This window comes from Dendronephthya gigantea, unplaced genomic scaffold (genome assembly GCF_004324835.1).
Source record: "Dendronephthya gigantea isolate DGI-Jeju-01 unplaced genomic scaffold, DenGig_1.0 000021F, whole genome shotgun sequence".
Classification (NCBI taxonomy): Eukaryota; Metazoa; Cnidaria; class Anthozoa; order Malacalcyonacea; family Nephtheidae; genus Dendronephthya; species Dendronephthya gigantea.
In genome coordinates this window covers 901,999-926,239 of record NW_021163031.1, presented here as the reverse complement: position 1 = coordinate 926,239, position 24,241 = coordinate 901,999, and the positions used below count along the sequence as shown (strand labels likewise).

The window sequence follows — 24,241 nt, the reverse complement described above, 5'->3', positions numbered from 1 at the left end:
AATTTCATTCAATATTGGTGTTTTAACTTGTCCATTGAATTATTCACTATGTGATGGATAGCTCTATCCCCAAGTCTTGTACAATCTACCCCCTGGTTTTTCTTATAAAGCTAATCTAATGTCAGAAATAATTATTATTATACTGCAGGATATCAGCTCCGCGTCACTGCGTACATTGACTGCTATTATACACTTGGAGAGGAATTCAAGGTGAAAATATTTTAATGATGGCACCAATAGACAGGGCCGTAGCTAGACCGCTTAATTGGGGGGTGTATATTCATATATTCATGTTTATATACCGTAGGAACAATAGCATACAAAAGAAATCATTCGGGCATATGACGATATTGAATATGCACCCCCCCCCCCCCATTAAGCTTCTAGCTCGGCCTGCCAACAGATTGTATTTTCTGCTATTGTTGGTATGGCATTGTTGGTATCTTCAGCACCAGATTCTTTTGCAGCTGGTACAGCAATAGACGGTGCAATTTTCCTTGCAACTTGTAATGCATTTCTGCTTTTGAGAGATGTAAATTTGGCAAAAATGAAAATTTTGCGTTCATCACACTTCACGCACGTTTCTTCTGCAACACTCTTCACTAATTTACATCTCTTGAAAGTAGAATTGCATTGCAAGTTGCAAGTTTACACTTTACAAGTATTAGTCCATGCATTCTCACATCTCTTGTTCAGTTAGTATAGTAGCAACAACACTAGATTATGAGGTTCAGTTATTCATAGCGTTGTAGTTATTTATTCTTTTACAGGTTAAACTCTATCATTGAGGCAACCGGTGCCAACACCTACCATGGTTTTCTTCCCCAACACTTGTAAGAAACTGTATCCAAGCAATGACAGGTACAACACATAAATGTTTACAGGGCCGTAGCTATAGAAGTTTAATTGTGTGGTGGTGCATATTCAAATACTTGTGTATATGCCCAACTGGTTTCTTTAAACAATTATTTTTAATAGGCGCTTAGGGATTACACTGACGTCAGTGTAGTAGGTCTATTTTATATATATCAAATTTATTGAACAATGTTCAAACGGAGAAAATGCAAGTTTACTGGACACGAGATCCCATGCGAGGCATTCCTCCGATTACATATTTACATATACAAAAACAACACCAGATAAGTCATAGCTACACGCATCGAAGAATAAGCATATGCCACAAGCTCAAAAATCCAAAGTTGTTGATTTGTTATTTTGTCGTTCATCACACTTTACGTATTTTCAATTTTTTTAGATTCAAAGATGACTTCATATTCTCATGGTTTTGCAACTGCTCTATTTTCATTTCTCTATCATTTAGCCAGTTACGAAGCAGGTAAGATCTCCTGTGTGTCTTCACAGAAAATATTTATTTGTGCAACTTCACACGAATGAATGTGCGTGTTTTACTGTATGTCATGTGATCTATTGTAGGTGGTGAGGCTTTGGTTTCCTGTGGTCTTATGGAGTCGCTTCTCAAAGTCATTGAGTGGCCTGGGGAAGAGGATTGTATCACTGTAAGAAATGTTAAACATAGTAAATTATCTACCTAACAATATTTTTACTGGATTCTTGAAAAGCACGATCACATTACAAATTGAGGATGAGATCGCCTTCTATGATCATTTTTCAATTAGTAGAAAGATTTTGAGTAAAATATTCAAGATCACGCTTCCCTAAAATGATATGACCCAAGATTTAAAATAAGCCTCTCTCGCTTGCAAGAAAGATGCATGTTTGAACCAAGGACACCATGTATTCACCTCATCGTAGTAACATGTCGCAGTCTTGAATTGTAAAGTTTTTAATTGTTGCATTGATGGTATCTCCAGTGCTATGTCCTTATACTAGTACTGTTCGTAAAACAATGCTAAAGTAACATTCTGTTGTATCGTTAGTTGATGCATGTGCCTTAAATCATGTATGCAACTTGGTGACACCAGAAACAACCGTACGCATGTGTAAAATTCCAAGTGTATTGCTGTTTTAACCCGATTGATTTTATACGAAGCAACACCGCTAGTTTAAGCTGAGATATAATTGTACCTGCATTTACACTAAATCCATTCTCAACGGTTTTTCATAATCTTCTAGTTCGTTACAAGAGCCGTGAGAGTCGTGGATTTGATCACTAATTTAGACATGGTTGGATTTCAAAATCACGGTGGCCTGGCGATTGTTTTAAACAGATTGGAGGTAACAATATTCGAAGATTTGCAGTTTATTCTCGTTGAAAACTATCTTTTAAAAAACGTAAAATTTTCTGAAAAGCAAACATCTGAATATTTTAGCGTGAAATTAAATTATGTCAACCGTACCATGGGGGGATATTAACAGCTGAACCTGCAGTAAGTAGCCCAGCGGAGAGCAGTGGGAGCACTGAATCGATGGAGACCAGTCCCCCACCAGCCACGGCCTCAGCTACAGCTCGTGACTCAAACCAAAGTGGCAACGATGCTCTGATGGATACTGATGGATCAACAGGTAATTGTGATTCTCTTCTCTAGTAATACGCCAGAATTCACCGACTTTCATCTTTATAAAGTTTGGAACAGAAAGGTCTGGAACTGAGGGAACTTTAACGACATTAAATGTGATAAACCAACTGCCTAAAATAGACAAAAACACTTTCGACGTTTCGAAGTTCTAGTAGTTTATGATTTTCCTGACGAAGGCAAATCGAAACGTCGAGAAATACGCAGTTTCTATGCTACATTTGATGCGGATTGTTGGAAGACATCGGCACACAGTTCTTTGGTTATATTGTGATGTAACAACAGCCTATGATTTAAAATTTTTGACTGAAATCTAATGATTGAGACCTAGGACGGGATGAGGCTATGTTGTGCATTGTCTCTGGAGAAACGAACCAACGAATAATTCACGATATTCGCTAACATTTTGGGGTTTTTTTTTCGTTAGGCGGGGGTAAAAATACCACAAATGAGGGGCAGCCTGGGACGGCAATGGATGTTGATGATACGAAGGGTACTGCGGAGGATGAAGCTTCAAAGTCCTCTAATACCACAGACTTCTCAAAACACAGTAAATCCCAGATCATACCACAGCGTGCTGCATTGCTTAAATCAATTCTGAATTTCTTCAAGAAAGCAATCTTGGATCCTTCTTTCAGTGATAGTGTGAGAACTGGTAGGTATATTATATTGCATTCATTGTACTCAAAAGTAAACGCTGTAATTACATATTACTGTACCTTGTCCTTTATTCCCTTGTAGTAATGGATGGTTCGCTACCAACCTCACTGAAGTACATCATTAGCAACGTGGAGTACTATGGACCAGCATTGTATCTTTTAGGTATAAACTAATGAAATATATCAATGTTGGTTGAGCTTATTAAAATAGCAAACTTTCTTTTCTTTTTTAGCCACAGACGTTGTAACTGTTTACGTATTTCACGAGCCTTCCTTGCTTTCATCATTGCAAGATAAAGATCTTACTGGAGTCGTCCTTAAATCACTTGTTGTGAAAGATGTAAGTACATTGACGACGTAACGGATGGTTATGACTTATGATATAGTTGGATACGACGTGTGTTGGGAAGGAAGTTCCCATTTATATTGCTTGATCTATAAATAACTCGTATTAAGAATTCTCCAAATGAGTATGATTATAATTTTACAGCCGTGGTTGCAGCGGGTCGATCCTATTCAGTTTCTTATATAGGTCAGGAATATAACTATAGGAACATTACCTTGCACGATTGACTGTATTTTTAGATTCCTGCAACACGTGAAGTTCTTGCTTTTCTGCCCAACATCCTCAGCGCCTTGTGTCTCAACAACCGCGGTCTTCAAGCGTTCATGGCGTGCAAACCATTTGATAAACTGTTTAGAGTTTTACTGTCGCCTGATTATCTCCCTGCTATGAGACGACGGCGAAGTTCAGATGCTCTAGGTAGTTGATTGTGGTTTTGCAATACCAGTACTGTACAATGAATTGTTAGCTGTATGGTCATGGTTAATATGGTATGACTTTCCTAATGTAAACATATTTGTTTAGGTGATACTGCTTACAGTCTGGGTACAGCGATGGATGAACTAATGCGTCATCAGCCCATGTTGAAACCCGATGCCATGAAAGCCATTGTGAAAGTACAGTAATTTTGCAATATTTCCTTAATTCTCAGAAACGGCGAATTATTAATGGCTTGTTCTCATGTTTTATAGTTGCTTCAAGAAGTTTGTCGCATTGGTTCAGATCCTAAGGTCACGTGTGTGAAATCAACTAAATCTGATACCAGTCTCCCTGTGCAAGGCGCGACGAGTGAAGATGAACCAGTCTCCGATGAAGAAGAATATGATGAAGATAGGTTACCTGTACCCAAGGTTGATACTAAGGAGAAAATCAGTGAAGATGCTTCGAGGTTGGTTGTCATGAATATTTAGAAATTGAGATGGACTTAGCTCCTGCCTGTTCTCACGTTGTTTTTATCATTGTTACAGTGAATCACAGAGCGACAAAAAGAAATACGTTCCACTCACGGATTACATTCTAAACGTGGTACGTGTGCGTGCGCGTGCGTCATATTTATATGCAACCATTCATAGAAACCTCGCTTGACGTTGTCTAAAATTAAGGCTCCTCAATGTTGCTAAAGAATGAACCATTTATTTCGCATTTTCAGTCAAACTTAAAGCGTATTTCTCATCATGTTTAACGAAAGCCTGATGATATCATGTTAATATCAAACAAGTGATATTGATAATCAATGAAATACTTTACAATTCGATAGATGTACAATACAGTTGAAATTTTCTTAATTCTTCAGGTGAAATTTGTTGACGCAATTCTGAGCAACAACTCCACTGATGATCACATACGAGAGTTCGTGCGACACCAAGGTCTTGAACCATTGATCAAAATCCTTTCACTACCCAATTTACCCCTAGACTTCCCCTCTTCACCCGCTTGCCAATCCATTGGCATCGTGTCCCGGTCAATCCTGTTTCTTTGCCAAGAGCATCAACTACTACAACAAGGTCTTCAGCAACTCACCGACACTCTCCAAATTCTTAATCCATTAAACAGTTGTTTAACTCGAACAGGACAATCTGTTTTATTACAAGAAGTTCTAAAGTCACCGAAACCTTTCCTTGCAATCAATTCACACCATCAAACTCCGCTACTACATGCGATGTCGGCTACTCAATCTTATGTCAATATGTTTACATACATATGCAAGTCAATACAGAACGATGTTCGAACAATATGTATCAATCATTGGGGGGAGAAAATTGAAACTTTACAGAAGCTTTGTCAACTCTACTCCTCCTTGGTTTGGGAAAGCTCTGTTCTTTTAGTTCTCTGTACCCAGGATAATATTCCTGATGAATGTGAGTCGTTAAAACAAGACCTTCAAAGACTGTCTGAACTCCTTGAGAACGACAGTGAGACGACAGAAACTACCAGGAAATTATCTGATAGTACCCCGCGATCGTCCGATGGTAACATGGCTACATCTGATGATGCAGCAGCGACGTTATCTGAGGATTTTCAAACATCCTCCGACAAGCCTTCCACTTCTGAAGAAGCGAAGAGCAAACCAAAAGCACCTCCAAAACTTCGACTGCTGAAACATCTCCTGGCGGCATCTTCTCGGCTTGGCCGAAGTCTTGCCGAGTTCTTCTCGCTGTTAGTTCGGCTTGCAGTCGGATCTGGTCAGCGTCAACGTAGACCTCAACATTTGGTAACTCCAGCTATGCCAACAATACCGGGAAAATTGATCGCCTCTCAGTTAGCGAAACTTCTTACTCATGGCTTATCGTGGAAAGACCCTGAGGAGTGTCAACTACCTCGTCTTAATTTAACTTTCTATATTTGCTCTCTGGGCTTTGTTCATCCGATGTTATTCGATGATCGTAAAAATCCCTATCACTTGATGCTGCAACAGTTAGTAGCATCCGGAGGACTTCGTGCGCTGTATGAACGCTTTCAATGGGTCGTCACTCGGAAAACTACGAAGTGTACTACCGCTAGTCTCGAAGAACAGTCGACTCTTCCCGATGGATCTGAGGAGTTTGTGAATGCTTGGCTAGCGCTAATGGAAAGATTAGTTAACCCTAAGTTTATTTTGGAATCACCACATGTCCTACCAGCACCCGCTGAGGGAGCTGCAAGCAAGAACGGCTTTGAACCGCACAAGTTCTTAATGAGCACGCAAAAGGTACGATGCTAGACAAAATTTACACATTTGTTTGTAGAGACATTTATAAAGAGTCGGGCGAAGCATGCTTTGGATTGGTTTGCACCCAGGACACTCGTCAGATATAATCTTTGTTGTGGTTAAAACAGTTTTGACAGTTTCCCTAATTTTCCTGACATAGATTAACTTTGAGATTCTCCATGTTTTAATAAGGCTATATTTATTTGCTTCAGGGGCCGGTTGTTCGAAAGGCGTTTAGCTTACACGGTGGATAGAGCCGATTCTCCATTAACGTCCGCTTCACCCGCGCGGGCGAAGCGGCTTTGTTTTTCATGGCGGTCACGGTCGCATGGGCAGATTTTCAAAAGCCGCTTCACCCGCGCGGGTGAGGCGGACGGTAATGGAGAATAGCCTTAAGTTAAAAATGGAAAACCAATTTATCTATTTATTAAACAACTGAGTTAAAATATTTCGATGTAAATAGTTTAATTGTCATTGGAAGCACATATTAAATGCATAAAATGTAGTTTCAGTCATTCACATGATGTATGAGAACATTTTTAAACTTTGGCTTATCCACCGTTTAAGCTAAACGCCTTTCAAACAACCAGCCCCAGACCTCTAACTGGCCTAAGCCGCCCTTATATAAATACATTTATCTATTAATACATTATGGCCCATTTTTATCTTCCTATAGCATGCTTTCTCAGCTGTGAACACTCTATGGGAACATAAACCTGTCAAATCATATGGAATACTCATGAAACAATCCATGCTTTCAATTCTCTGTCATATTATCCACGGCGAGAAGCTATTGAAAACCAGCGACAAGTCTAGTGCAGAAACCTCCGGCGGTTCCGCCCCAGGCCCAACGGTAACAGCGGAACAACAAGAGGTGAATGAGGAACATTTGCGGCAGTTGATGGATATGGGATTCTCTCGGGAACATGCAAGGACAGCATTATTGAATACGGGTACTATTGAACAAGCGACAGAGTATGCCCTCACACGTGCCCCAGCTCCTATACAAGGAAGCCAGGTATGTTAGTGATCTCGTGGAGTTGACTGGATTGAGACCCAGTTCGTAACATTAACTTCAATTCATTGATATAGCAACTTGGGATATCACTTGAGATGTCAGAGGAAGATCAGATGATGCAGGCCATTGCGTTATCTCTCGGAGAAAACTTTTCTATGGTTGTTGATCAGGTAATTTATATCCAAGGCCCCGGTGTGAGGGGGGCAGAGGTGGCCTCAGTGTGAGGGGGGAGAGATGGCCTCAGTGTGAAGAGGGGAGAGGTGGCCTCAGTGTCAGGGGAGGAGAGGTGGCCACAGTGTGAGGGGGAGGGCAGAGTTGGCCTCTATATAAAAAAGGTTAAATATAGCAAAATTAGAAGCAAAAGAGTGAGCCCTTTCCATAGGGTGAGGTCAACTCAGGCCTCGAAAGTGATGTTATGAAAAAGTCATAGCACACAAAACGTCTCAAAACACCCTTATGCAAGTTAAGAACCGTTGCTATTCACAGTGTTATGTTAATGCTGGTTGTAATTGTGTCATTGACAGTTAATGTATTCTCTTCGTATTTCTCATTTTTTAGCCGTCGTCAGGGAGCTCAGAAGCGAACAAACCCATAGAGAAAGAAAGCAGAGAAAGTGAAAAGCCTAACACCGAAGGCGAAGTCGAAGACGAGTCATTAGACAGTTCTTTTATAGATGATTTTGCTGCTAACATGCTGCCTGGTTGTGTTACTCTAGTCAGTGATGTACCTGAGACTGTTTACAAAACGTGTGATCTCATTGTCGCAATCTCTGTACGCAATGGACCGGAGTGGAGAGACCGAGTCATTGGCGAGATATTAAACACGGTATTGCGAATAAACATCTTTACTTTTTGTGATCCAGTTCAATGCTCAAACAATCCTACAAATTCAAGGCTCCCTTACTGTAACTTATAATTCGTAGAGAGCTGGGCGCTCTTTATGCTTCGAGTTTCACGTATCTGTCTGGTATCACGATTAGTCACGCAAGTTTGCTAAAAGATTGATACGAAAACAACCAATGATTAAAACTCTTCACTTGGACTGAAAGATACTGTTGAGTCCTAGGACGGGATGAGGTTGTGTTTAAAACGTATCGCAATGATATTGTAGTAACTGGTAAAGTAATTCCAGTACACACTCTCAGTTGAACAACTTTTTTGTCATGCGAATACAAGGTAGCTCCATTATTAAAACAAACAGCGTCATTTTCTTATTCCTGTATAATGCAGGGCGGGTAGAGATTTCGCAAAGAATTTTATACTGCGGTTTGATCAAAACGGTCACAACCTGAAGTGTTTCGAATCTACTAGTGTAAATGTCAAGAATGATTGATTTACTGGGAATTCTGTACGCTGATATTTAACTTCTCCCTCTAGGTTCGCGAAACCGCAATTTTCCTGTGTGATTTGTACGAAAATCTGAACCTAAAGAGTGAAAACGCTGCTGAACAAGCTGCAGAATATTGTGTAAAACCTCAAGCTGGTTTACTCAAGTCCATGCTGCACCTACTAAGTCTTGTGTTAGAGGTATTTAGTTAATGTTTACGTTAGAAACTTAGAATGTTATTCAGGAGACGATGATGGGTTTATATGTAGTCTGCACAAAAGTCAGAGCCCCAGAGGTGTGAATACCTGTCGATCTTGGTGACAATGCAATTTTTACAAGAGCAGTCCAAATCCATCTTGCCTTTAAGTTTTATTATTGTACCAAAATACTACATGGTGCACAATTACCAGGGCGCACATCCAATACCGAGGGACATAGCGCTCATCCATTAATGCCCTCTAAAAACCTTGCTGGATCCACAACCGTCATGAGTAATCCTTTCATTCCAAAATGTAGAATGTAGTTGTTGGTAAACGATGTGCGTTAGGTGTTGTAGTGCATGTTACCATAGTATCTATCTCCATATTTCTCAAATCATGCCTGCTGAGAATTAGTTTGCAATGGATTAAATTGCATATTTCATGACATTCTCTGCATCTCGCTCGATTGACATCGATGAGATACAATTCTCGCGGGTCGTGGCCTGACGATGACTTATTTGTGTCAATTATCTATGTTTTTAAGGAAATTAAATCGCCATGTGCTTTGTTGATTATTGAATCTGGAACTCAGGAAATGCTTGCGAAGTTGTTGAGAATAGTTCAGAAATGTCTGGTGGATTTGAAGAACACTGGAAACAATCCAACAACACCATGGTAAAAAACACAGAGCAAACTCAGAAACTTTTTTAGTGTGAAGGAGGGGGCCATTCCTGTGTGGGGTGCTCTTTTTATTCTTCTTGCTCGGCTAGTGTCAGTTAGTAGCGTAGCTAGACATACGATAAAGTTCCGCTATGCAATTCTTACGTTATGACATCCGTTCCTGGTGTCAGCAAAGGTTCCGACTGTTGAATCAATCAATCATTGACCCAATTAATTGTATTTTTTCTAGCTGGTTGACACCTTTATTGATTCTAATTGATCTATATGAAAAAAGTGTTGAGACCCATCATCGAAAGATTGCTCACGATAAAGTAAGTGTGATGATTGTTTCAGACAATCCCGAAAAATTAATGGAATAAACTTTTTTTGTTTTAACTTTTTAACTTTAACTGATCCGTTCTTAAATGAGAAGATCACTTGTTTGTTAGGAATGCACTTAAATTACCTTTCACAAAACTTTTTAGTGTACTGGTAGTGTTTGGAAATGGTTTGATGATCGAAGTGGGAGATGGCATAACTATAGTAATAGTAATAACAACACAATTGATACTGCGTATCGTAAAGGAGAAACGTCTATAAGGTTTGGACTTTGTATCTTTATTCCTCTGTATGATACCTGGTAGTTTTATAAAATACACGCCTGCTGATGATGTTCACGCCATTTTCAGGTTCACAGCTGGAAGAAGAAGATATGTTGTGCATTTTGACACGATGATTCAAGTAGGTTTGATTTTTAAACTGATCAGGTTTTCTGCTGTGTAATAACACTAGATCAATAGGTGATTATAGTACTGAAAGTATGTTAGCTAGTTTAGTCAAGCTTCTTCCTACAGTAATATTAAATGAGAGATGATCCTAACTTTCTCTACGAAGAATTTAGCACTGATCTAACCATCTAACACTCATTTGCTCATTCCAGGTGAATGAAGACTCTGGCAATCGTAGACCCATCATGTTAGAAATCACTCCGAACATCCCAGATAGACAGTCTCCAGTAGAAGCTGACAAGAAGAGTGCCGCGCCAGAGACAACCCCTGAACAACAGAGTACAGGTACAGGTATGTGCTTGTCTCATGATTCGCCTGGACTGGCTAGACAACAAGTAATACAGTGATAAATTGTATTGATGGCGTTGAAATTAATTTTGTTTTTAACTTGATTTTTCATGTAGAAACGAAGCCTCCTGTGTCTTCAGAAGAAAGCATCAAACTAGTCTCCTTACCAAATGAACAGAAGGAATATCTTGTCAGGTATTATTTCATTATTCGATTAAAAATACACAACAAGGGTAACTATCATTCTCACGACCTGATTACTACCAGGAGTACGCTCGAAGGTGTCGGACGAACACTAATATTGTAGTTGTTATAGTTGTAAAATAATACAAAATACTTTTCTTTTAGGTCTTGTGTGTCTCTTATTTCTCTGCCTGTTGAAAACAGTGCATTGAATGCAGTTGTTCGTTTGTGTGTTCGTCTAACACGTGATAATCATCTTGCTCAAGTGTTTGTTGAAGCTGGAGGACCTCATCATATCCTGGAGTTAAAACGATCATCAAAATTTGACGGTTTCGTTATGCTACTAACTTTGCTATTACGTCACGTGTTAGAAGACCGTGATACTTTGCGGCATACAATGGAAAAAGTGATACGTTCTGCTATGGTCAGCGGTATTGGTAGCACCAATAGTGGGGTGGGAACAAATTCACTTGGAACAAAAGAGTTCAACTATCTGCTTAGGGTTCTAAGTCCCGTTGCAGCCCGCCAACCTGAGATTTTTAAGGAGCTGCTCCTGAAATCAATGAGGTTTTCGTTGCCATCTCAAATCAAACGCGGTGGACAGCCAGGCAATGAGGTTACAATCCCCCCTAATCAGGCGTTGCTTGTAAACGCTAACCCAGCAGGAAAACCGCCCAAGATTCCGAAGGTCTCCGAAAGTGTCCGAGGTGTTGTGTACGAACTGCTGAATGCACTATGCCGGGATCCCGAGGATTCGAAATCTGACGAATCCGTTACCACGGCAACAGAGGAACAACCATGTAATAGCCAAGGTTCAGCACCAAGTCAAAGTCAGGTTGGGAGAACCTTAGGAGAGTTGGGTGATTTATTGGATGGTCGACCAACACCATCATTAGTGAGACATCTGACGGGAGAATCATTACCTTCTGAGGATATTGAAGATATGATTATTGGTATGTATACTTACTGCCCTAACAAAAGTCGGCCATAGTTAATGAACAGTTATAGCGCGTACCGCAAAAACGCTTGTTAACTCTTATTCCACCTTGAAGCTACTGAGTCCAAAATGAACACTTGTTCTTTTACCTAAACCATACTTGTTTACCCTCCAACATAGTTTCCTGTTAATATAGATAGCGAATCATCCTCATCTCAGAACCCTTCAACTGGCAACAAGGATAATAAAAGCAAAGGAAGTGCAGAGGACAAAAAAGAGAACGAGTGTAAACCATTGTTAAATAAGAGAACTGTGTTGAGTATACTCAGTGAATTAGTTAAATCTTATTCTGGGGTCGCTCAACTCATTGCTGAGTATGAAATACAGAAAATTGGACAAGAGCATAGTTCTCAGGTAGAAGATAAACTCTAAGAAAATCTTTAATCAAACTGATGATTTCAAAACTGCATGGTTAATGTTGTTATGTCTCTTAAGCCATTATTCCTGGTGCATGTAGAATAACGAATCCTCTGTTTCAAATAATTTCTTTTGCAAGTAACATCATCGATCATTCTGATGTTGTGCACTAAACGTTTTTATGGTGTATAAACTTTTAGGAAATTGTCGCGAGCATGCCTCTCTGAAGGGAGTTCCTTCTGTATATCATATTAAGATGTTTATTGTTCGACTGAAACTATTCTTAAATCGTGCACGATTGACTCATGAATTGACTCGCTTTATACTGTAGATTGTTCGTTCTCGTCATGTTGTTCAAATACCATGTAATGATAACATGACTGATTTCTCCACAGATGCCTGTGCTTGCGTTCATCATGGACTACCTGCTTCCCTCAGATTCGAGTAAAACACAAACAGATCATTCTCTTCGATCAAGACAACTCCTCACAGTTATCGCAGCATGTAATCATAGTCCTGACGCTCAAACAATCTTTGTCAACGAACTGAAAGAATCTCTGGCCCGTGCCCTGGCCATGGCTGAATCTCAACAGAAACACGTACGGCTACAGTCTTTGTTTCAGCTTGTGTTGGGTATCATCGATTCTGGTTGCAACACCCAGCAACAAAGTAGCAACACGAACGCAACTCAACAGAATGGAACTATTAAACTATTTGTCAAAAAAGGCGTCGTCTCTGATCTGGCTCGTGTTTCCCAAAGCTTAGACCTCTCAAGTCCTAACGTGGTTGCGACTATCAATAGTTTATTAAAGCCTTTGGAAAAGCTCTCGAACTTGGTGAACCTGCCTGCGCCAGCCAGTGCAACAACAGCGGCTGCGGAAAAGAAGAACGATTCAATGGATACGACATCACGTACCAGCGATGTCGCTGAGCATATATTACGCGTTTCCGGAAACCGTGTCACTCGTCAGGAGATTGAGCCTAGCCGTGAGGAAGGACAGGAGTTTAGTGACTTAGGTTTGTGGTTTGAATTTTATAAAGTTTGAGATGGCTTCATAGTAAGTTTGTGCTTTTATGAGCAAGATTAGAAGCTCTTTTTAGTTTCACTCTGCACAACATCAAAGGTTCTTTACCATTTACGCTGGTTTTCCGTAGTAGCAAATACACTGAAACAAAATGGCCCGAATCCTATCGCACTCCCGAGGTGGATCAAAGATATTCCAGCCAGTTCAGATTTGATTTTAAGATTGACCAGGATCTGTTGGATATTTTGTAGATTCCAGTGGACTTCATATCGAAGGACGGGCTGTGCGGCGAGATCCTGATACGTCATTTATGATAGGTTCTGAAGGTACGTAACAAGTTGTGATGAAAGCTACAGTTCACCTGACGCAACATCGGAACTTAGGATTATGAAATTGTTGTATTTTCAGGCGAAACTGATGCAGTGAACGACACAACTGTCAGTGCTGTGATTACAGAACAGCCGGGGGATAGTGACCGTGGTGTACCTGAAAGTGACGATGATTTCTCTAGTCCATCAATAGGTATGCATTCATTTCTTGAAAATTCGTTCGTTGAGGGTCTGAAACAGGTCCTTCTGGTTCCTTTTTTTTGTTGCACTACGCTGAAAAAGCTCTCTCAACCATTTCAAAGCTGACTGAGCTGTTTAATTAAGGAAGTACACGTTGAATATGAATCCACGAATTCTGTAATTCCAGACGCGCTGGTGATTGAAATCCACCGTGAAACGAGTCATGACAGCAGTGTAGATCAAGCTGGGGGTGAAGAGGAAAGTTATGATCATAGTAGGATAGATGTGGATAATGAAGATGATGAAGACGATGATGAAGACGATGAAGATGAGGACGATGAGGATGAAGACCCAGATGAGGTCGAAGACGATGATCATAGATCTGATGGTAATTGCAAGTTCTTGCTTGAGAACAGCAAGTAATGTGTTTCCAGCCTTAGAAACGTTTAAACGTCCGGTTTTATTGCAGGCGAAGATGAGGAGATTGAGGCAGAAGAAGATGAGGAAGCTACCAATGAAGAAGGACGAGATGAAGGTGTTGTTGTGGAAAGTTATAATGGAGTAATCATGTTAGAAGACGAGGGAGAAGAAAGCGAAGATCATGATGACGATGATGATGACGATGAAGAAGGTAAAACAGTTTTCATCTTATTATTCTACGTCATGAAATGGCCGTTCCATCGAGGGCATCACAGTGCTGTGATGTTTTTACGACTTCGCCAAATTCGCCAAATACAACTGATTTGCAGTTGACCAGAAGCGTGCTCCTACATGAGACACAACAAACCTACGATTGTTTCCTAACAGATGATGATGATGAGGAAGGAAGTGAGATTGAAGGACATGAAAGAACTGAGTTTGGAAATGGAGGTGCTGCTGGTGGAGGAATTGATAACGATTATCTTTTCTTGCAGCTGGATGAACCAAGACAAGGTAAAATCCGTCTGTCTTCGTTAGTTCGTTTCAGGCAAATTTTTTTTTATATACTGCTGTGAGGAAAACCGTGAAAAACTTTGAGTTATAATAAGCAGCAAATCCGCGTTTCTTCGTAGAACAGAAGAGATTTTGTTCAAAACAGAAATGTCATAGGAAAGATTCTATTAAACGTATTTATTTTATTATTAATTACAAGGTTCAATCAGTCGCTTGATTAGAGAACACGCTCATCCTGGTACTATCCTCACTTCATCTGCCTTCCGTGGTGGTCTGCTCGCAGGTTTACGTTCCAACACTGGCGGAAGTAGCAATCCTTCTACTGACTTCACTATAGAACATCCATTACTAAGAAGACAGCAGTCAACTGACCGTCCTAATCAAAGTGGTAACAGTCGAATATCTCGTGTACATTTACTACGGAGTGATCGCAATAGATCTGGACATATGACCCATGTTCACGTCCATTATTCACATCCACATGGTAGGTGAAACCAAACAATGAGGTCGCATCCACATGATAGAACGCACAGACAATGTAGGTCATACCAGCACAAACACTTTACGTCACATCCACACGATAAATTGCATGTCAATGGTAGGGCACACCCACACAGTTAGTCACATCCATATGATGGAGACCTATAGTGACTGTCTGAAAATTGACTGGATAATATTATTTGAAAACCGCAATCGTTTATGTCCTTTGACAAGCCATCGTCTTACCTTTCACTAAACTTATTTTTTTTTGTTATTTTGTATAATAACGAGATTTTACATTTGTATGATTCCGGTGATTTTAAATCTTTGATTAATTCTGTTGTAGAAATTCCACGTCTTGGTCGACATTTAATGGACGATGATATCAGATTGATAACACGAGCTGGTCAACGGAGATTAGCAGACGACGATTTTGGCGATATCTTCGATTTTGGTGATGGTAGGTTCAACAATTTCTCAACGAAACTCTTTGATGGCTGCATGTAGAGAAATTAAGTCCAATTATTTTCAATGCTTCCACTATAGGTCCGTCAAGTTCGAACATTCTCACCGATATTTCTTCACCCCTGAACCTGTGGACCCAGGAAAGTCAGATTCTGGACGGAGGGAGTGTACATCACTGTGCTGCGACTGTAAAAAAGGACGTCCTACCTGTGTTAGAGAAGGATCTGGAAGAACAAGTGGAAGTTGTGCGCGAGGGTGAAAGAAAGAAAAGAAAGGAAGAAGATGCGAAGAAAGCGGAAGAAACAGCTAAGAAAGAAAAAGCTAAAGGTAAGAATTATCGAAGTTGTATTGATCTTTTTTCAAGGATTCCACTACATCAAACAACTTATTTACAACATTGAGGTTTGTTAGAGCAAACTACTCGCTGCATGCCAGCCATGGCGATTTCTTTACACGACCATTAAATTATTTTCATGATATTTAGAAGAAACCAAAGTAAATGAAACAACAAGCGAACCTTTGACTACAACGGCAAGTGGTGAACCAATGCAAGTGGAGTCTGTAACTTCTCAACCGGGCTTAACTGAAACTGTTTCAGGACGGGAGGAGGAAGGACATGTATATACTGAAAGCGGTACGTGACGCTTTATGAACCTAATAAACAAACGAATAGGCCAAATTTGGTGTATGGCGTTATTGTATAAATGGTCCGTTGTTCTCCGCTGTCATAGTAATCCTTTCTTAAGTGTTGTTACTATCTATTTGTGTAATTCCAGTGGAAGCAGTATCGCAAGCTTTGAATCAACCAACAGAAGAATCTGGTAGTGTTTCAGATGGTACCTCAGCCATCCAGACTGCAAACGAAACTGGACTGTCAATAATGCATATTGAGCCTACAACTATCACACCACCGATTGATCGATCTTCCGAAATGAGTATTGAAGCAAACACTGATAATCCAAGCGAAGTTCATGTGTCTAACCCCACACCAGAATCAATGCAGGAAACTACCCCAGGAAATGCAGAAATGCAGATGGAGTCGAGTGGTGTCAGTGGTACACCCAGCCTTGTCGCCCACCTACCGCAAGTAGCAGGTATCATTTCAGCAGCAGTAACTGAGGCGGCGGGGCTTTTTGTTACTCCAAATCTTGATGTACCTATTCAAGAATGTCCCGGAGCCCCCACTCGTGCATTGCCTGAGACGCCTGATGTATCAGACCCAAATCTTGCCCCCACACCAAGATCACCTGGTGATGATGAATTTATGGACACTGGGGACGGTTCATCCCCCACAGGTATACGATTCGGAACGAATCCGGCAATCTGTCTTATTGTTAAGGCCTTTAGGTGTTTTTCATTTCCCGAGAGGAAATCCAACCACACGACCACTCGATTTATCTTCGCCAAATATAATTTTGTGTAAAAATAAACCATTTCCATGTTAAACCACGGTTTTGTATACGAGTGTATCATATGGATATAAACTTTGTTGAAGTGTTGGAAGAGCAACAACTTACATATCAATGTTTTATTACAAACCGTCTTTGAAACCTCTTTCACTAGATATAATTTCTGATCAATTTCTGTGTATTTCTCTAGTATTCCCCAACACCAGCAACCTTTCTCAGCCATCTCAAGAAAGTGCGGCAGATCCAACACATGCTTTCACGGAAAGCTTGTCATTATTTACCACAGAAACGCCCGAAACGAGTAACCCACAGAATCCACCAGCCATGATTGATGGAGTCCAAATACCTGAAGGTGTCGATCCCTCGTTCTTGGAGGCTCTCCCCGAGGCGATACGTCGTGAAGTGCTTGCAGAACAGTTAGCATTACGCCGCACACCTGCTACAACAGTTGCTCCATCTACCTCCAGTGCTGGTGACACCAGTGGTACATTAAATGTCAGTCCTGAGTTCCTGGCTGCTCTACCTCCAGAAGTGCAGGATGAGGTATTATTTATATTTTGCTCTTTACGTAGCAATGTTACACATGATCATTAGTTTCGCCAAAACTCGAAATATAGTCTATTTGACAAAACTATGCTATCATGTACACACGCAAAGAAAATGCTGTATAAAATGCCGCACAATTAACTTCACGATTGCTGTTTTTTCCCTGTTTTATATTGCGTCTGAATTTGTGTCGCAAGTTGCAGCGAAAATTACTTTATATGTAGCGCCACTTCAAGAGTTTGACATGCGTATTGTCTGTGTATTTTATTATTTAGGTTTTGCAGCAACAACGTTTAGAACAAGAGCGACAGCGCGTGCGCACCATGACGCCCGAGGAACCTGTGGATCCTGGTAATTTTCTCCGCAATCTTCCGCCCGCATTACGTCAACAAATCCTCACCGACATGGATGACTCTCAGCTTAGTGTATTACCAGAGGATCTTTCCACTCAGGCACAATCTTTACGACGGGAGTTCGAGGCCCGCCAAGCCCGACTTATGCAAGAAAGATTCGCCTTTGGTGGAGACAGCGATGCCGCGTCTGCAATATCTGCTTTGCTCCGCAGATCCGGCTATCCGCGTCGCGTTGGCCGCATTGGTCGAGGGGGGAGCTTACAGTTCTCGCGTCTTATCCCCCCTGGAAGTGGTTGGGGCCGAGGTCCCGGGTTCTCAGCTGCAGGCAGTCTTGGCAAGGATAAAAAGAACAGCATCACAGGACGGCAAATACTTGATAACGAGGCTTTAGTGTGCCTACTTATTTTATTATTTGTCGACGAACCTAGAATCAATATTAATCGCTTACATAAAGTAATCCGAAACTTTTGTTATCACCAAGAAACCAGACAATGGGTTATTCAATCTCTAATATCTATACTAAGAAGGACTAGTGGGCAAAACGCAGATGGAAGTTGCACCGCATCGACAACGACAACAAATACCCGGGGAAAAGGCCCAGGTAAAAAATCCGATCCTAAATCCAGACCCTTAGAAGATCAACTCGGCGAGGCATCCCGAACAACGTCCGAAGTCACTTCGTGTGGTTCGTCGTGGTTAAACATGAGTGTAGATGCAGCTCTAGGGTGTAGAGCTCGTATATTTAATGTACAAAAAACTGGCAAATCTAGTGTCGATAAATCAGCAAGTAATGTCTCAGTGAACTCTCAGGCCTCGTCATTTGTTTGTAAGCATGTGCTCGATGCTCTGGCCGCTTTGGCAAAGAATTTTCCAGCAAGCTTTACGCCAGAACAAGTGACGAGCTGTACGGAGACTGGGACAAGAGATGAAACTGCGGTCTCCTCGCTCAATGAAGCGGAATTCTGGAACACTCTAGTCAGACTTGATGGAACTTATGGAGGAAAGAAAGGCAAACTTGCTGCCAAGAATACGTCGTCTAGTACAGCAGCAAAGAGTTCGGATTTTAATTCATCGCCTATAGGTTATCTTATGAGTTTGTTGTCTCATCCTGTCATACGGAAAAGCGCGAACCTAATGGACAGTCTATTACGACTGCTGTCTGTGATCTCTGCATCTCTACCAGATAATGCTGATCAAGCAAAGGCAATGGCGAGCAACGACCAGACTACAACAGCCGAAATTGTCCGTCCTGCAACTCCATCTAACCAATCAACAGGTCGTGCCCAGACCCCAGAATCTGTCACCTCCTCTCTAGTGGTCGAGACCTCCCCTCGGGGGCTGGAACCGGAGACTGATTCGGTCGATAGTGGTCCGTCAACCGTGAGCTTACCTACGGAAACTGGTAACGAACCAATGGACGTCGAGGTTCATTCGGTGACATCATCGGCTTCAGATAGTAAGGTCCAGTTCCTGGATGTAGCCCCAACTGATGACGTGATATCAGACACGGTTGTCATGGCACCACAATTGAAATTAGCTGTTGAGGTTTTAACGTCTGGTGCGTGTTCCGAGGATGGCTTAGAAGACGCGACTACACTCTTGCTGCAGGTAGTTTATTTGTATATTACTGGAAGTAAACACCACTAAATTACAGGACTTAGGGCACCTAGTATTAGTCTAGGGGGGTACAGAAAATACTCAAAAATATTATTGGTTGTTTAAGTAGAATCACAGGCACAGTTATAGTGATCGAACAATAATTGAGGCACTTACATCACTGTTCTAAGTTTATTGTTTTAAGTTTGAAGCTTTTGTGGGCACTTTCAACGGGCGTGATCCCCAAAATGAGGGCCTCTAAAATTGCTTGTAGCCAGTGCTCGCGTGCTAAAAACACCCCAAACACTACCGTGATGTTGATCCCGTGTCATCATGCATAATAGTGAGCTTAAGCATGTGACGTTTTTGACAACACAAACGGCATGAGTAACGTGAAAAGACTGGGTCAAAGATTGTGATTGGTGAAAAACGAAAACTTTACTTCCGGTCAACGTACGTGTGGTCAAAAACGTCACTTGCTTAAGCTCACTATTATCATTTTGTTGCTGCAGGTTTCGAGACTGAACTCAGATTCCCGTGATGCCATTTCATCGTTGTTACTTATGGGTGTTCGTGATCTTGGTAACGTAGTGCAAAGCAACATCTCACGTTTACTTGAAGAATTACGCACGTACAACACAACGCACGCCACGGTTGCGCCGAGCGAAAAAACGCAAAAAGAACCTCTGGAACAAGTTCTTGCTTTCCAACGTCTCAACCGTCCAATGAATGCAGGAAACGTCGCTGTTCGGTTGTACAATGAACCGAGGTTTGGGTTGGGGACTGGTACGAGAGGTCGTCGTCGTAATCAAGGTCAAGGTCAACAACGTAATATTCGTTCACTAACTTATGACTTACATCTACCAGCCATGGCGTCATTCACGGAGAAAACGTCAAGTCAGAATTTGTTCCTCCGTGGTTTACGTGTTATATTACAGCTGAGAGTAGCGGCAAGGAAAGCTGCAACTGCTGCTAAGAAGGAATCAGAGAAAAAGAAAGAACAAGGTAGGTTACGTTAGGATAGGTTAGGACGCTTACTGTTTTTAACCGAAGTATACGAAACACAGGAGTGACCTTGGGGTTATGATGGCTGTATTGGGCTGACCAACGCAAAATATTTGGGTCAGTTGGACGATGACGGGAGATCAAATAGTAGTAGGATATGATATGATACACTGTGGTTTTGGTTTAGTGTCCAGGCTGTGGTGTTATATGGGATCTCAGGCTTTGTTATTGAATTGAAACACTGTGAGAGATTTGTAATGTGTCTATTTTTTATCAGAAGCGAAGGAAACCGCACGAAAAAAGTCAAATGAGAGTGGAGGGGGAAATATTGAGAAACCAACTGATGCTAAGACTGATGATGCTGGACCTTCGCAAGGTAAAGAATGCTAATGCAAATTCCTCTTTTAACAATTGATTGCTAAATAATATTTTGTTTTCCACCCAAGATAACCAAGCCTCAAATGATGATCTCCAAAGACTAAGCAATCAGCTATCCTTGGAAGAGCTCTGGGATACTCTAAGTGAATGTCTCAGTGAATTGGCTCGTACCTCAGATCGAAATGCTGTCCTGGTCTTGCAGCCTGCTGTTGAGTCTTTCTTCCTTGTTCATGGTACGGAGAAAGAAGACAACCAATCAAATGCCGCACAATTAACACGTGGCCGATCCGTTGAAATTGCAAGACTCGCCTCAATTCGTAGTATCGATGATATGCCTCCGTCCCCGAGTCCCACATCCCCGGGAGGGTCTTTAAGTCCTACATTACAGACCTCGTTCCTGGCAGATCTTCCTGTTGATCAACAGGCGTTCCTACGTTTTGCGGGTAAGTGTTCTTCAGTAATATGAGGAATGAGCACCCAAAATGACAGTGAAGTTGGTGTGGGTTATGACTTTAATGTTTTCCTTTATTTTCATGACAGAGATGCACCAAACAGTTCTTAATCACATCCTCCGCCAATCCACCACCCACCTGGCAGATGGTCCGTTTGCTGTTCTAGTTGACCACACAAGATTCCTAGATTTTGACATCAAACGTCGGTACTTCCGTCACGAGCTCGAACGACTCAACGAAGGAGCGGCGATGCGTCGCGACGATCTTTCGATGCACGTTCGGCGAGATCATGTTTTTGAGGACTCGTATCGCGAGCTCCACCGACGATCACCCGAAGAAATGAAGTCGCGTCTGTACGTCGTTTTCGAAGGGGAGGAAGGCCAAGATGCAGGTGGATTGCTCCGGGAATGGTTCATTATTATGTCACGTGAGATGTTCAACCCGAATTACGCCCTGTTTAGGGTTTCGCCTGGAGATCGGGTTACTTACCTGCCCAACCCAAGTTCACACTGTAATTCTAATCATTTGAGTTACTTCAAATTTGTTGGTAAGTAAAGTATTTAATTTGAATGAATTTGTATCAATTCGCGCTAGCGCGGGGAATGGGACACATTTTCTTGTCTAGTTTCTTGTCGAGTTTCTCTAGTCGAAAATATAAAATTTTCTCTATTTCGAAGCCTTTGATTTGAGTGTTTTCCTTTACGTTCATCTTGAACAAATCCGTCGCTAGTCGTAACGTTAAATCATAAAATTTATTTAGGTCGTGTTGTAGCCAAGGCAATCTATGACAACAAGTTATTGGATGCGTATTTCACGAGGTCGTTTTATAAACATATCCTTGGTATACCAGTCAAGGTATCTGATATGGAAGCTGAAGATTATAGTTTTTATCAAGGTCTTGTCTATCTGTTGGAACATGATATTGATGAGTTTGGAGTGGAACTCACGTTCAGCACGGATGTAAGTAGATTTCATATTATATATTATATCATACGCTCCAAAGTAACCAGAGAGAGCAGTTCATGAAATATGGTTTTCATAAAGAAATATACAGTCTACAAGATGGGGAGCTCCTGAAGTTGATCGAAACGTTTTGACGAGATATTCTGCTTCATCTCGTTTAATAAGTTATAGTCTGCCTGGTCTGAGTTATATGTACTAATCATATACGGCTAGCTGGGCTTGGAATATGCCTCGCAACGTACGGCAAAAAATGCGCAGAGTTTCACCAGTTCTGTTCCAATGAATCACTTCTTTGTGACAGATCGAGGAGTTTGGTGTATCCGAAGTGCGTGATTTAAAAGCCAATGGTAGAAATATCCCAGTCACAGAAGACAACAAGAAAGAGTATGTTAAACTTATCTGCCAAGAAAAGATGACCGGATCCATTCGAAAGCAAATTGAAAGTTTCCTCGAAGGATTCTACGAAATCATTCCAAAGAGATTGATCTCAATATTTGATGAACAGGAGCTGGAGTTACTTATATCCGGCTTGCCAACCATAGATCTTGACGACCTAAAAGCCAATACTGAGTACCATAAATACAATGAAAATTCCTTGCAGGTAAGCTTTGATCACCGACCAGGAAAAAAGCTCATATTCTTGTACTTTTTCAAATCACTTCGATCTTTTTTCTCTTTTCTCATCTCATCATATCCACTTCCTTTTCCTGGTTCCAGCTCAGCCATATGTGAAAACTGTGTGTTGTCTCTCGCGCAAAGCCCATTCTTGTTCGCCCACCATTTCACAACAACCAACTTCAGACCATTCAAAATTTTAACCTATGTCCTAATCTTTATCTCAGATCCAATGGCTGTGGCGAGCATTGCGTTCTTTCGATCAGGCGGACCGAGCGAAGTTCCTGCAGTTTGTGACAGGGACATCTAAAGTTCCACTACAAGGATTTGCTGCACTTGAAGGAATGAATGGTTTACAAAAGTTCCAAATTCACCGCGATGATCGCTCCACAGATAGATTACCTGCCGCTCACACTTGGTAAACTAAATATTACTTTTACAATAACTTCTTATTACGAGCAGCGAGTGAATAATTGCATATTCCTTATGTATTTCTTAAGTATCTTCCTTTGAATTGTGAAATTAATTATTGCATGAGGGCCTTATCATTGCCTATGTTTTAACGAAGTCGTGTAAGCTTTTGAAATATATGCGTTAGAATCATGGGTCATTGATCATTGATACAGGACCAAGATGGTGATTATCTGAGCTGTATATATACCTCCCCCTCCCCGTTATATAGAAGTAATTGGGCTCAGTTTGTATGTCCCACTTGTTCCGGTCGTTCATCGTCATCACGTCACAGCAAGATATTCGGCTGCGAGAAAAGTATTCTTAGCATGATTAACTATTTCACTTTGCATTTTCTAGTTTCAATCAACTTGACTTGCCGGCCTATGAAACCTACGATAAACTGCGTTCTGTTCTTCTGAAGACCATCCACGAATGTCCTGAAGGATTTGGTCTTGCTTAAACCCGATATGACTTCGGCTTAAACCTCAAAAAATAGACGGCAAGTGAATCAAAATTACTATTACTTTAAAACTACTTTAGAACAGAAAATATGTATAAATTCACGCCACAAAAACATTTGTGAATATTAACTCTTATATGTTAGAAAGTCGTGGGAAAACGTTACTTGGCTGTCATAAATATAACTTTGTAGTAGTTTCATGAAATCTCCCCATGCAGTGAAATTTCATTCTCATGCAGGATATGTACAGCCATATTGTATTATGATAAGTTGTAGCAAAAACGCTTTTTGATTCTTTGCATAATTTTGCCTTTCACAATTGTCTGTTAAATTGTTTGAGATGTGGAGGGAAGAGAAATAAACGTTATTGATAATTTTTGTGTCCGAGAAATATTTGTATGACTGCCTTCCAACCTGAAATTATCTACCACTAACAGTGGCGAAAAATTTAATGAACATGTCAACGACTGGTCAGAGTAATAGACACAATGCGTGGGAACCCAGGCCAGGCATGAAAGGTTTCGACATATGTGGGTCCACTCTCGATCTTGATCGTGGGATAATACTCTTACAAGTTTGCTGAGATGGGCGGACAG

General features: G+C 41.1%; 1 protein-coding gene across 3 annotated transcripts; it reads left to right on the top strand.

Annotated features, from left to right (window-relative positions):
- Window positions 1-148: 148 nt before the first annotated feature.
- Window positions 149-24,190, top strand: LOC114522023 (E3 ubiquitin-protein ligase HUWE1-like). Of its 3 annotated transcripts, none has more exons than XM_028542626.1 (47): window positions 149-210; window positions 771-861; window positions 1,256-1,336; window positions 1,435-1,517; window positions 2,095-2,196; window positions 2,292-2,484; window positions 2,923-3,150; window positions 3,237-3,317; window positions 3,388-3,494; window positions 3,740-3,917; window positions 4,023-4,114; window positions 4,190-4,386; window positions 4,466-4,523; window positions 4,792-6,186; window positions 6,863-7,204; window positions 7,279-7,374; window positions 7,763-8,029; window positions 8,581-8,730; window positions 9,275-9,405; window positions 9,641-9,722; window positions 9,876-9,991; window positions 10,080-10,131; window positions 10,331-10,463; window positions 10,583-10,661; window positions 10,815-11,602; window positions 11,783-12,000; window positions 12,399-13,020; window positions 13,280-13,354; window positions 13,437-13,550; window positions 13,725-13,925; window positions 14,007-14,168; window positions 14,345-14,470; window positions 14,670-14,954; window positions 15,297-15,410; window positions 15,497-15,742; window positions 15,900-16,049; window positions 16,192-16,710; window positions 17,015-17,367; window positions 17,646-19,331; window positions 19,832-20,324; window positions 20,602-20,700; window positions 20,771-21,145; window positions 21,243-21,701; window positions 21,915-22,114; window positions 22,419-22,718; window positions 22,960-23,150; window positions 23,543-24,190. In XM_028542626.1, exons 2-47 carry the CDS (start codon window positions 855-857, stop codon window positions 23,643-23,645), a joined length of 12,129 nt encoding a protein of 4,042 aa, XP_028398427.1. In that variant the 5' UTR covers window positions 149-210; window positions 771-854; the 3' UTR covers window positions 23,646-24,190. The 3 variants fall into 3 exon arrangements, with proteins under 3 accessions (XP_028398427.1, XP_028398426.1, XP_028398425.1); XM_028542625.1 differs by having other exon boundaries at window positions 10,331-10,469; window positions 20,605-20,700; XM_028542624.1 differs by having other exon boundaries at window positions 10,331-10,469.
- Window positions 24,191-24,241: the final 51 nt, after the last annotated feature.

Coding starts and splice junctions, on each gene's coding strand:
- LOC114522023 (XM_028542624.1), top strand. Junction 1,518..2,094: donor GGGAAGAGGATTGTATCACT/GTAAGAAATGTT, acceptor ATAATCTTCTAG/TTCGTTACAAGAGCCGTGAG. Junction 8,030..8,580: donor TTGGCGAGATATTAAACACG/GTATTGCGAATA, acceptor TTCTCCCTCTAG/GTTCGCGAAACCGCAATTTT.